General features: G+C 37.4%; 1 protein-coding gene across 7 annotated transcripts in view; it reads left to right on the top strand.

Annotated features, from left to right (window-relative positions):
* Positions 1 to 14,715, top strand: part of Grik1 (glutamate ionotropic receptor kainate type subunit 1) — a 381,104-nt gene that overhangs the window by 317,970 nt on the left and 48,419 nt on the right. For 4 of the 7 annotated variants that reach the window (XM_048803561.1, XM_048803555.1, XM_048803557.1 and 1 more), the window contains exons 8-9: positions 7,764 to 7,871; positions 10,247 to 10,291. In XM_048803561.1, the coding sequence (XP_048659518.1) occupies positions 7,764 to 7,871; positions 10,247 to 10,291 (153 nt within the window). The remainder of the gene's footprint in view (positions 1 to 7,763; positions 7,872 to 10,246; positions 10,292 to 14,715) is intronic. The other 3 variants (XM_048803556.1, XM_048803559.1, XM_048803560.1) reach the window with 1 other exon arrangement.

Below are 14,715 nucleotides of genomic sequence, written 5' to 3'. Positions count from 1 at the left end.
TTGCCACATCCTAGGTTCAGTGATGAACACATGGACACTGGGAGTGGGAAAGGTGTCATTCACCCTAACACAATAGCTAAGAAACTACATTCAGGAAATGCAAGCTAGGCGCAGTGGTGCACACCTATAATCCTGAAGTCAGGAGACTGAGGCAAGAGGATAGCTAGTTCAAGGCCAGCCTGGGCAACTTATCAAAACCCTGCCACAAAATAAAATAAAAAGGGCTGGGGAAGTAGTTCATGGGTCTTTGGGTTCAGTCCCCAGTACCCAGAGAAAGAAAGACAGAAAGGAGAGAAAAGGAGAAGAGAGAAGAGAAGGGAAGGGAAGGGAAGAGAAATTCATCTGCCTGGTATTTCTACAGTATCTGTACATTTTGGTGAGTTTAACTCTTGCAGAAGTGCCAATATCTGGTAGATTTCCTGACTTTCCAGGAAAGAACTATGCTTATCACCTGTAAATATCTGTCTTATAAACCATAGAACAATTTTTTTTAAAAAAAAAGCTGTTTCCTGAGATTTCTGTACCTTAATTCCACATTTGAATGTTTGTTTTTTAATGGTATGTCTGCTGTACTCAAAAAATGAAAGTTGTTCTCAAATATAACAATACTGGTGTATCAGTCAGAATAGTCAGTATAGTATATAGCATATATACTATATATTTTGTAGCATCAGTTGTCTAAATGATGTTACCTTAAGCTCCAAAGTCTATGCCAATGACTCTTAAAGTACCAACTGGTAAGGGCATGTGGTGCCATCTTTCCATGAGGCTGTGAGACTGCCACACTTTGACAAAGGTTCAGTTTCCAGACTGTAGCTTATAGAAAAATCCTCAGACAAATATCAGGCTAAAGCAGAAACCACTTGTACATGGGAATGGAAAGTCTGTCTGAGCAGGTTACATAGAAGGTAAACTATAAATTTTTAAGTGTTCTTGTTAAGAGTAGACTAAGTACTCTAGAAGTTATCATTTTAAAAGAGAAAAAAAAACTCTAGTTTTGCATTAATTAGTACTTAGAAAGGATTCACAATACTTAAAATATGTATCTTATTAGTAATTCCATCAAATCTAAGTAATCTTTCCCAACATTTCAATACAATCTTTGCTCATGTACTGATCTCACACTCTAAAGCAAATGAAATTCAGTTTCCCCAAATATTATATATTAGGCGCACTAGTGTTTTTCCATTACCTACACTTTTTCATAATTAAGAACATTTTTTCACCTTGTAAACATAAGTATAGCTCATTACCTTTAACACATAAGCACATGATAGAACTCTATATAAGAACATATTCTTTTGAACACTTTTCTTAGCAACAAAAATAAACATGTTCATTATCATTACCCAAGAATATAGTTTATCTAAAAAAGTAATGATATATTTGATTACTGAATGCATATATAAAGATAAACACACATATGATAAGCAATATATCAACATTATCTCTTACGAAGAAACTTTCTAAATATCCAAAGATTATCTATAAAATAACTTGATTTAGTGATAGTTTCCTTAAACTTAATTGGAAATTAAGTTTAAATTGATATATCACAAAGCATAATTTCTTTTGATGTAAAAATTAGGATTCTAATTTAATATAATTACATACAAAATTTTATATCTTCATTTTAAACCTTATGTGGAAATGCTAGCTTATCTAATCAGCGAATCAGCACAATAAATTTAGGAAATTTAGATTTATTGGCCTCTTTAATCAGGAAACAAAAAGCAAATATGTAAACAAATGTGTACTTGAAACAATTCACACTGATCAAATTAGGGGAAAGGCAGATAATGGGTTTTTAAGGTAATGTTTAAAAATCAATTAAATGTAGGTAAAAAAAAATGTACTTGGGTTGCATGAACTTGTGTTTTCACGCAAAAATGCTTCTCAGATAACAATTTCTTCTGAGATAACAATTTTTTTCAAGTATAACAAATAATGTATTAAAACTTCAATTTCTCTATATCATGTGAATCCTGGAAATATTGACATAAGCAATCAAATATGTCAACTGTAAAAACAGTAGATCTTTAATTTGTCAGGTTTTACTGTCTGCTGTATTAATAGCTTCTGAGGTAGGAGTATATTGCATGCTCACACAATGGGGTGAAAAGGCTGTTTTCCATTTCCAGATGTGGCACAGTCACTGAGTATTGCAGCTTAGTTCTTCAACCTCAGCCCATCATCACAGCTCCCAGCGGAAAAAGACTTATGAGCCCCGTACAGGCCAGACTTTCATACAGAGGGGCCTTCCGACCATGCTCTTGAGACTGGCCTAGCATTCAAATACCCACTAGTCTGTACACTTGGTTGTGGCCCAAACCAGGGCTTCTGAGACACACAGAGCTCTCCAGACCAGGCAGTGGAGATAGCCAGTGATCTGAGAGCAGGCACAGACTCCTGCACCCAGGCATGGAGCAGAAGTGACTAAAGCTATGAGTTTGGCAAGTCATTGTTGAACTGGCAGACCAAAAATCATAACTGAAATATAATCAGAAGAAAAGAAAAAAAGTAGAGAAGGGGAGGAAAAGGAAAAGAGAGAGAGAGAAGGGAAAAGAGAACAGAAACAGAGATTCAGAAGAAATGAATTCCATCACCCAGGTTTACTGCAGGACCAGAGGGAAGAAAAACGTTTCCAAGTTTAAATGATGCACAATGTTGGCTCAGTGTGTGAGTGTATTCGGAAATTTTGGTAAGACAAACTCTAAACAGTTATAGATGTGACTTGAAAAGAAATATGAAGAAAGCATGTGTCTTCTTCCACCTCTTGATTCCAATTTTTTGTCCATTAAAGAGTGTATCCAATAAAAGAAAAGAAAAAAGTCATACCATTTAATTTAGTTGCTATTAAGCAATTACTGTCAAGAAGCCCAACAGGGTAGATATTAAAGCTATTTCCTAAAATAGGGACAACTGTTTAAGTATTGTTTTGAGTTCAGTGTACTATAATTGTCCGCTCTGCAAATGTTTCCACACAAGGCAAACAAATTGTAATTATGAATAATATAATTATATATCATTATATAAATTGTATATGTTTCAGCCTTGTCCCAGAAAATGGAGTCCTTATAGATCTTATTTATCATGTCTAGGAATTAGTCATTGTAATCAATAGTTTGGATGGTAATTGGGAAATAGTTATCAACAATTACTTTGCAAGTAAACAAAGAATGTGTATAGAAATGGAACTTGTTTAGGGACAGGTGGTGGCAAGAAAATACGGGAAGTTGTGGCAATAAGGAAACTTGACTTTGAAAATCAAACAGTACAGTTAAGCAAAGAATCAGGCAGGGTGTCTTTGTAGATATTTGAGGCAGGGAAGAAAGTATTGTCAGAGCATGAAAAGGGAACATTTTTGCCACTTGGATGAGCAAGAAGGAAAGCAAGAAGTAGGAATTACTCTGAACCAGGGATTAGAACACAAAGTTCAAGAATAAAACCAATACAACAGAAACAAACAAAGGGGCACAATAGATACACTTCATGGAAATGATATTGGATTTCAGAACTGTGTTTAAAAACCCTGCTATGAGCTATCTGCTACTTCAAGACAAAAAAGCTTCCAATTCTGTACATTTTCAGAGAGCCTCATAAATTCTGGACAATGTACAAAATTGACCTCCATAAAAGAGAAGTTGCTTTTAGGAAAAAGCTTTCTAAAAATCTTGTAGAACTTAATGAAGGTAACTGTCTCTTTCCAAACAGATCAGGATGGGTGTTAGAGCTGCACATTGCTCACAAGTGTGAAGAAAGTGCCAGAAAATGATTTCAGCAAGACCCCTAATGTGGTAGAGATTTCTACTGATCCAAAGACAGACAAATTTCTCTTGGCAATCAGGCACTTGCTGTAATCCTAATATAGCAGCTTATTTTTGCAGCTTTGATTTAACCCATCAATCCACAAAGCCGGCTTTGGCTTACAAAATAAGAAGGGGGTAACCAGAGTCCAAAGACTAAAATTGGGATTTGATGGGGTGGGAAAAGATACAGGGAGGCTCCTAAATATGCACAAGAGGACACTCCCTGCTTGCATATGCGTCACTGATGGTTTTTATCTTACCACAGAGACTTGCTTCCCTTGTCTCAGCCAGTGTAATCACAGGTGCTACCGCTGACCATAAAAACATGTCATCTCATTTCTAAAGCTAATGGTAGTGTTCAATGTGATAGGCTCCCCTTGGAAATGAACTCTAGGGACTAAGTCCTATGATCCAAAAAGGCAAATCTCTCTGTGTGCTATGGCACTTGGACAGCTTCCATCCAGTTCACCATCTAGACTGCTTGGATGAGAATATTATAGCATTTCCTTGCCTATGTCTCATTTCCTGACATTAATTTAACTTCCAGGATTGTATTTATGTTGTGATATCTATTGTATCCAAATGATAACCAGAAAATGTACTAGTAAATATTGTTGGTTCTTGACATTCAGGTTGACTTCTTCAATTCTAAACTCTGCCCATTCTGGCTGCAGAATAATTCTACTGCAAGATAGTGGAACAGGGAGATGAAGAGTTGTGCCTGTTCCTCTGTTCATATGTGGGCGTATGAATTTGGTTCTATAAATTTTATTCTATGAGAACCACCTGCTAACACCCTGATTATCCTCTTGACCATCTCCAATTTATCCTCCCTAATTCTGCTAAAGTGTTCTCCCTATAATGCACATCTGAGCATGACACTTCTATGCTTAAAACACTCCAGTGATTCCCACATGTCTACAGAGCAATGTCCAAGCAAACGAGAATGATTCATAACACCTTTATGTTATGAATCCCTCCTGGGCTCATTTCTCGCCATCCCTTACCCTGCATTGTAGACCCAAGCAAACTTAAAGTTGAGTCTTCATTTTATACTTTTACCCAGGCTAGGAATCTTCGCTTGGCCAACATCACATCCTTTGAGAGCCCAGGTATCCTTGCCCACAGGAATCTTTTGCTGTTTTTTTTCTTTCCCTGTAGCTGAAATAAGTGCTTTTTCTTCTTGTTCCTTTCTTCAATACTCTTTGCAAGTCTTCTTCCTCACACTCCTGGCCTTCTGTTATAATTTGTTAATGCGCTTGTTCTTACTAACTGATAAACTGCTAGTTGCTGTATTCTCAGCAAAGCCCCTCACACAGAGAAGATGCTCAATACATAAATGTCTTCCAAATGAATTAATAGTGATGGGAGAGAAAAATCAATCTAACTCTTTTTTCCCCAACCAGAGAGCAGTATGTTTTACCTGAGAATATGAGGATGGCAATGCAGATCACAGGTGCTCAACAAAGGATTGCCAATTTTACATTAAATATCTTTGTGGGAACTCCTTTACTTTTTTGGAATTACCATCTTATTCACTTAATATAACATTCCTCTGTGACATGAAGAAGAGAAAAACAGCTCAGTCAAGGTCACACAACCTCATCATGGCTTTAAGACTAAACTTGGTTTCGTGATTCCAAGTCGTGGGCATTTGCACCATTTTTAGATGGAATTATAAATCAAGAAATTGTAAATTGAGAGAGAGAGAGAGAGAGAGAGAGAGCTCAAAGAAGACAGAAAAATAAAATTTGCTAATTGGTATAATTTTGTTTTGAAACAAATTAGAAAATTCTGGAGAGGTAAGTAAGGCAAAATTTTGAAAGACCTCTATCTTATATGACATTCTTCAGAGAAACAAATCACTAGAATATATAAATACATATAAAAAGATCTGTTAAAAGAAATTGGCTGACACAATCATGGAGGCTGAGAAGTCCGAGAATCTGCCATGGGCAAGCTGGAGACACAGGAGAACTGGTGATGTAGTTTCAGTTCAAGGCTGAAAGCTGGAGAACCAGGAACCCAGTAAGATGAATTCCAGTTTGAAAGCAGACTGATGTTCTAGCTCCAACAGCCAGGCAGAGGATGATTCTTCTATTGTCTTGTTCTACCTAGGACCTCACTGCATTGGGGGGTGCCCACCCACATTGGGGGAAATATGCTTTATTCAGTCTACCAATTCAAACACTAATCTCTTCTGAAAATACCCTCACAGACACACCAAGAAATAATATTTAACTAAATATCTAGGGATCCTATGACCCTGTTAAGTTCCCATAAAATTAATCATCACAACCTCCAATGGAAAGTCAAGGTTCAGACTGATTTGCAGGTGTCATGAATCCATAATATAGTTTATATACTGGGGAAGTTAGCATGAATATGAAAATTGCATTTTGGGACAATGAATCTGACAGTGATTTGCATAATGAAATACAGTAGAGACCAATATAGAGCAGATACATGAGTCTTCACACGTAGGTAATATCCAAACTCTAGAGTTATGAAAGTATAGAGAAGCAAGTTAGTGGTAAAAAAAAATAATAATTCTTAAAATTTTAAATGTTTTAATTGTATTATTTGTTGTATTAAGTTCCATTTAATTCTCGCAAAATCTTTGCCTGGATTGAACATTGAAGTTCAAGATAAACTGGATTCAGGTTAAGTGACTTAACTGGAGTCATGATCCCTAGATTCAAACCCATAGTTGTGTACACAACTTGTGTTCTTTCCACATACCACCTACCTCTCTTGGCCAAATGAGTAAATACATTCAGTAAGTGCATATGATGTAAACAACTGAAAATATAAGTATAATTCTTTAGGACCTCTACATTTTACAACTGTCTGATGAATTTCATGAAGTTAAAAGGGAGAAAAACAAATGCATATTTACTTTATCCACATTTATAAGCAAAACTCAAATAACTAGGATCCCCAAAATGACCAAATGAGCTCAAAGAGCCACTATTTTTTATTGAATGAAACCACCAAAAATTTATAATGTGAGTTCTATGAAGGGTATACAACTGCGATTTTTAATTCCTAACATGATGTTGATCCATGCGGTTGGTAGAATAGGGTCTCCCTTAAAGGATACCCAAGTCTTAATCCCTGTACTCCCTTACACACAAAAGATTCTGCGTATATGATTAAATTAAGGATGTGAGATGAGTGGATTATCTTGGATTATATCCACAAGCTCTAAATGCAATCACAGGTGTCCTTAGAGAAGCAGAGGGGGGTTTCATACAAACAGAAGAGTGGGAGGCAATGAATTCACAGAGGCAGAACTTGGAGTAATGTGACTACAAGGCAGGGCTGGCAGCCACCAAAGGCAGGAAAAGACAAGGACCAGTATCCCCTAGAGACTCCAGAGAGGCCACAGCTCTGATGACATGGATTTCACCCAGAACTGTGAAAGAATAAATTTCTGTGGTTTTAATCCACCAAGTCTGTGAAAATCTGTCGCATAGGAAACTACAATGCCCAAATTACATTAGACAGCCGTTTAGATCACAAACACCCTGCACATACAATAATGCATGTTGGTCCATGTCTTTTTCACAGAGAAACAGGAGGAGGCACTTTCCCTTGGCAGTAGCTGGAAGGGGGCTTGAATTGACCTTGGAAAATGAAATATCACGATCTCCAAGTCTTTTCTTACTCCACCTGCAGACTGTGATGCAGTAATTTTTTTTTCATGCTGCCCATTTTGGTTGCCACCCTTACAGGTTTGACTGGTGTTAGCATGTTAGGAATGACAAAATAAGTGAGTGCCAATAAAATGGTGACAGTTTCTGGTTTTTGTCACTGGGCCAATGCCGTAACTTGCAACAGTGTAACGAAGATGAATGACTGGATGCTGCAGTGAACTTGAGGCTTTGCAGTTTGTTTGGTCCTAAGATCACTCTATGTTAAGTGGTAACGCCACATGCCTTTTGTCTACAGGCTCGGTGGGATGGATTGACTGGACGAATCACTTTCAATAAGACCGATGGCCTACGGAAGGATTTTGATCTGGACATCATTAGTCTCAAAGAGGAAGGAACTGAAAAGGTAATCTTCTCCATTAACAAATAAATAAATTGATGAATTAAATAAATTAATGACTAAAGAGCACTGCACAAGCATTTTTGATACATTGTGCAGATGAGAGGGGGAATGAAAGGTACTTCTCTGAATAATCTGCAGATAGACATTGATATACTTATGCATCATACATGTGCTGTTAATAGCAATGCTAGTCAATGTTTATCAGTGCTTGGTTTATATAGCAAGTATGCATACTTACTATATATTACTCTATGGGTAGGTGTGACTTGGCCCATTTCTCAAAGGTTTTTAGAGATTGTTTCTAGACTTGGGAAGTCAGAAGCTGTCAATGAGTTATCATGGAATGGCATCCAAGGGTTTCTCAGACATTTATTTTAACTGCATTCTATTTTAAGATTGGTTACAGAGGATTGGAATAAAATAGAAGATGCTTACTGATGCAAATTAACTTTGCATTCTTAACTTTAGGACAAATGCTAAAAAGAATTAATTTTAATGTTGGATTCTTACTTTAAAGGTTATTTTAGTTGTAACTGTCAATCCCAAAGTTTAAAGCTTTATTGTAGTTAGTATGTAGGGTAACAAAAATGTAAACTATTTAGTTATTAATGATGAAAAAATTCCAGCTAGTAATTGTCACTCCCTCTCCCCCCACTGCCCCACAACACACACACACACACACACACACACACACACACACACACCTGTAATCCCAGCTATTCAGAATGTTAGGCAGGAGGACCTCAAGTTTTAGATCAGCCTAGTCAAGTGAGACCTTATCTTGTGGGGAAATAATTTGGCTACTCAGTATATTTTATTATATCAACTATATCAACTTATTCATATTGCGTGTATCAATGACTAGAAATTGAAATTAACATGTAAATTTTGAAGATTTTTCCCTTTAGGATCATAAGGAAAAAAATTTTGAACACCACAAAAATCATCTGAGCATCAAAATTCTATAACATTTTTATGGTCATGAACAAGATGGTGTGCTTAGTATAAGAGTGTCCTTGAAAGCAATAGATTGATTACTTAGTTTTAAATAGTCGGGTTAATTTTTTTTTATTGAGGTGTTTTCATTTCTACTTTATTGCTGTTGTTAACTGAGGTACCTTTTTTTTCTTTATTTTTTGCAGATCCTAACAACCTTTCCCCCACACAACTAGCATTAATTGGTTAAATGCAGTAGAAGCTTACCACTGATGTTGAAGTATTTGAGGAAAATAATTAGTTTCCAGTTTTGAGAATACATATCTACATGCACATTCCCCACGTCAAAAATGCTGCCGTCTCCCTCTTTCTGCCTTCTGCTTCATGCTGATCTGCTCCTCTGCTGGTTTAATAGCATGGGGCATTCACCCAGCCTCCACAACGACTTGTGGGATTCAGGCTGGAAGAAGCAAAAGAAAGGAATACTCCCTTTGATCTAAAAACCTATAATTTTTTTTTTAAAGAAAATGTCTGCTTCTCTAGGCACGCCCCCTTTTCTCCTCTTCTTTCTTCTAAATGTTCAGCACTAAGGGAGGAAGAAAAGCTGTTCAGGAAACATCTTTTGGGCTCAGCTGGGTGATGAAGTAGATGGAGCTATTGTTATGCCTTCGCAGCTATCTAGACTCTGAAATATTATGCACATTCTATTGGTGTTTTTCCATCACAGGCAAAATGGAATTAGATGAAAGTGTTTCTGTTTGTTTCTTATCTCATCATTGTTTGCAATAACTTTTCTTTCTTCAGGTGACATGGGCTCAATTCCTGCAAAGTCTGATTGGGCCTTAAGGCAATGGGGGAAGCCAACATATCTCTCTCAGGAGCCGGGAGAGGACATGTCCAATCTTTCCATGTCAACCTCTCTCAGGGTCCACAAGGAAAATTATTAGAAAAAGCCCATTTCTCACTTATACTCAAGTTTCTGCTGTCTGGAAACCCATAGCCAAAGAATGAATCTCAAAGTATGCTCTCTTGTGTAGCTTAGGAATAGTGTGTGTGTGTGTGTGTGTGTGTGTACATGTGTGACCCACTAATTTAATTACAAATACCTTCAGCAAATCTTTTTTAAACAAGGGAGATACTTTAACGCTGCAGCATAGATAACTGTGTATATTTTAAAAAGTGCTTTGTCTTTTTTTTTTTTTTTTTGCATGTGAAAGGAAAAGTAAAAATTGAGTCTTACCACACAGTAACTTCTGGAAAACCCAAGTTTTGATTCCTCTCATTACTGTACCCATTATCAGGCTTAATATTGAATTAAGATGCAAAATTCCAAACGACAGGTGGAGAATGTGAACACTTAACATTTGTACGCCAAGTTCCTTTTGGGTTCTATGCTCCATTTTAATTCAGTGCTATTTTTATTTTTTCCTCTGTAAACCAAGGCTGCTGGCGAAGTGTCTAAGCACTTGTTTAAAGTGTGGAAGAAGGTTTGTACTCTGATAAAAACTGCAGGAAACCTGGGGTGGGATGGGGAACACCCACGGAAAAACCTGCACCCTCCACTTGTGCCAGACTAGTAGCTTTCCATTGCAGTTTAGAGGTGATATTCTATATAAAGGGAGAAGGGGGTGATTGAATATATTCTTGCCCAACATTATTCATAAGTTAAGACTGACTTGTGATGGATTAAATAATGAAGGGCTAAATAACTTTCCCTAGATTATTTCTGTTCCTCCCAGGCAGGATTTGCAGCTGTTAGGATAGAAAACAGGTAGCTTCAACTGAAGCAAACATTGGCCCATTTATATTACTTCTCATATCACTAAATATTTCCCCTAAAGGGAATAAAAACAACAATAGATTAGATCCATCTGACTAATTAGATAGCCTCCATCCTCAGAAGGCTGGGACATCTCCTTGAATGTCACCACCACAAAATATGAGCCATTTTCAGAAATTCCTCATTCATAGAACGAGCTTTGTTTTGCAAGATATCTATGTCATGGCATATTGTCTTGCAATTTATTTTAGAACTAGTTTCCAGAGGACAAAAGCATTATAAACTTTGGAAAGGAAATGAGATTATCTTATAAACAATAATACCTACTACTTCATAGTTTATGGTACAGTATCATGCTGCCAGTGAATGTGCTTAGATTTATATAAGCAAATGTTAGCCATTAAAAACATTCAGAATGGAAAAACATCCCGGGGCTAGGCAAGCACTGCACTGTCTTTCCTTCTTTCTTCTCCCTTCCCCCTGTTCCCTTAAAACTACTTGCTGAAAATCTGTTGACTGATGGATGGATCTTAAATTACTTCAAGTTATTCAACTTAAACAGTTTGTCAGGTTCACTTTCATCTTTCAAATTATCAGCTGAGTCACAGAAAGCATAAGCAGTTTCTCCCTGTAGCCAAAAACTTTTCTCTCTCCTGTTAGCATTCAGCAGATAGTATTCAGCTTGAAAGTTTCCCCCTTTTAAGTTTTAAAAAGCATGCATTTAATGACCTTGTTCTAATCTTCAATGAACCAGACTACTAAAGGCATAGAGAAGTTGAACTAGTTTCCTCATTGCTAGTGAACAGATGACCCTAACTGAAACCCAGAAAGCAACTGATTACACTAATCCAACTGGAGACTCCAGGCACTTATGCAATGTTGAATTAATCCACACCAAGTACCCTAGGGAATGGAATCCAAGCTCTGCAATTGTACACAGGGGAGAGGGAATGTCCTCTTTTTGCCACTAAACTGCAATATCCATGCCACATCCCAGGGATGTAACCTCTTGACCTTGCTCGTCCACACCCATAGTAGTCTTCATCCTTCCCAATGCCCCCTCATTGCCCACCCCATCAGCTGTCTATGCTGTGGTGTGCTGTTTTGTGTTATGACTGTTTTTCAGCAATTCACAATATCCAGGACTCTAGCAGAGGGACTCATTCAGACATACTGCACTCTGCCAAGAAGACTCCATCTGAAAAGACAAGGATTTGCCGCCATCATATTTAAATTCCAAAAGCTATTCTGGCACTCCCATCTTGGAATAGTTCACCTGAAATTCTTTCCAAAGGAGGAATGTGGAGTAGCTGGGCACAGTGGCACAGGCCTATGATCCTAGCCACTCAAGAGGCAGAAGAGAAAAGATCACAAGTTCAAGACCAGCTTGGGCAACTTGAGGAGACCCTGTCTCAAAAAAGAAAATAAGGGAGACTTAGGTGTAGTTCAGTGGTAGAGCCCCCATCTCAGTATTGCACCACCCCCCAAAAAAAAAGCAGATGCATTTCATGTTTGTCACTGGTAAAAACTTGATCATTTCACTCAGAAATTTTGGATCTGGCATTTATGCAAATCCCTCTCTAGGTGTAGAAAATACAGATACTAGTGACTCTGAATGCCCTTTGGTCATGCCACTTTTTTTAGAGTTTGCTAAGTGTCCTCGGAGCATTCCTTTTCAAAGCTTCCCTCAGTTGTCCAGGGTAACAAATGGCTGGGGCCTCTTGCCAGCTTGTACAGAGAGAAGGCAGAGCGAAGGCAAGCCAGACAATTTAGACTTTGAATGTGCCTCCCCACAATTTAGCCATAATTGATCCACCCTCCACTGATTCTCACTGGTACATTACTGCTGTTTGCTTTGGCTATACAGTTTGAAAATTGAGATTCCGCTTCCTGGAGGCCCTCCTCCAAGGTCATAGCACAAGACCTAGATGCCAGTATCTAGGAATCTGGGTAACTGTACTCCCCACACCCGCGCATCACGGGATCTCACATCTTCAGAGACATTCACTCACTGACCACCTGTTCATTTCAATTAGCAGGCAAAGTCAGTTGACAACTTAAGTTTAAATGACACAAGCATGCCTGCATACACGTGTGCACACACAGAGACAAACACACCCGGGCTCTCGGGTTTTGCTGATTGAAGGGTTTAAAAACAGAAGGCTGAGGTCATGCAAATTGCATATGAATATTGTTTACTTCCCCAGAATAGCCTGACCTTTACTATATTTTGCAACTCTTTTCATTTACATTTAAAAGCTCTTCTGTTATACAGCTACTAGGAAAAAAATAGCTTCTCCTTTCTCTCATTTTATGGAAAATTTGCACTATTGGGACTCTGGGACTTAGTTGATTGAAAAGGCAGCAGCAATAATCTCTTACCTTCTGCACTTTTACTGGGGATGGTAAAAACAGCAAAAGCCAGATATTAAGCTGTGACATATATTTGTCTACAATTTCAAGTTTTATTTTAGAATGGAATGAGACCAAAAACCCCTAAAGTCACCATTTTTAAATATTTCAAAAATACTTCCTTTAAACACACACACATGCAACATTAATGAAAATGAGATTAAAGAGAACATACTCTATCACTTAGCTAAGTGTTTAAAAACATGTTTTCTATCCTTCAATGGTTACTTAATTAAAAATCAGGGCCCAAGTCAAGGTTTAATCAAAATTCTTCCTAGGACCCAATTTACATACAGTCTTCATGGAGTTACAAGTTCATTGCTAACAACCTAGAACAAAGCTTTGAACAAAAGCCAACAGACAAATGTATTTAGCCTGAGTTGCTTCCTAGAAGCAAGTGTCTCTGCTTCAAAAAAAGTAGGAGAAAGGGAAAAGGGTGAGAAGAAAATATCTTATTTCCTGGGTTTAAGGCTAGCTATAGAAAACTGAAAACTTTTTAATCAACGGAGGCATGTGTACATTCCAGGAGACAAGCATCACCAGAGGCCCCGGGAATACTGAACGGTTACTAAGGATGCTGGCCTACATCCAATTCTACCTCTAACACCCCCTCTTTAGATAGTGTCACAATATTTTCATGCAAAATCTGTTTCCAAGACTGCATTTACTTCTACCAATTTCTTTATTTCTCCAATGAAATAATCCTAATTAAATACAGAAGGAGGGAAAACAGTGAATTCGAAATAGTGTACATGAAAATGTGAATGTTTGATAGACTTTGAAACTTTCCTAAAACATTTCTGTCTCTAAAAAGGATACTTGCCAAGCAAATGAATTTAGGCAGTAATCAAATTTGGCCAGTAAATCAAAGTAAAGTTAGAAAAAAGCAAAGATGAAAGGTGCCTAATATTTTCACATGTGATATGTTGTTTAATCATCAGAAATTCCCTATTATCATATTCTGCTGGTGAGGATATTGAGGCACAGAAGGGTTAAGTAACTTTCTCCAAGGTCACATGGCTGGTTAGTTTCAAAGCTAGGATTGGGACAAAAGTCTGTCTGCAAAGCTCACTCTATTAAGCTAGCCCAGTGTCGTCTTATTGTGGAATTCAAGCATAGATCCACCCTACCAGAGTATGTTCAAATGTTAGTTTTCCTATAACTGGCTCTATTTGTCATAGCTTCTTTACTTTATCATCTTCTAAATTAAAAAAAAATCACTATCAATTCCCTATTCTTTTATAAGGCAAGCTTAAAGAAATTCCTGGGACAGTCATTTCAATGTCCTTTATTATTAATATTTGTGCAGCTCTATGCACACACCAACACTTCCTCATATATCATCTCATTTGATCTTCTCGGTATTTATAATAAAAAAAAAAAAAGCTCAGAAGGGTTAGCATCAGGTCCAAGGTCACATAGCAACTACCTATTTCTGCCTGACACTCAAACACCCTTGTATTTCATCTCAAAATTCTCCCAGTAAATGCCTACAGGACTCAAGACAAGTAGCTCAATTCCCTAAGGCTCATATTCTGGGTTCCCTCAAAAGCTAAGCAAATCAGTATACAGGTTGAGTATCCCTCATCTGCAGTGCTTGGGACAAATAAAAATGTTTTGGGGTTATGGATTTTTATTTTGAAACATTTACATACATATAATGAGTATCTTGGAATGAGACCCAAGACTAAAAACAAAATGTGTTTGTTTGACATACAT

Source organism: Marmota marmota, unplaced genomic scaffold, assembly GCF_001458135.2.
Source record: "Marmota marmota marmota unplaced genomic scaffold, marMar, whole genome shotgun sequence".
In the NCBI taxonomy this organism is placed as follows: Eukaryota; Metazoa; Chordata; class Mammalia; order Rodentia; family Sciuridae; genus Marmota; species Marmota marmota.
The sequence above is the reverse complement of the archived record's forward strand: the minus strand, read 5'-3'. Positions and strand labels throughout refer to the sequence as shown.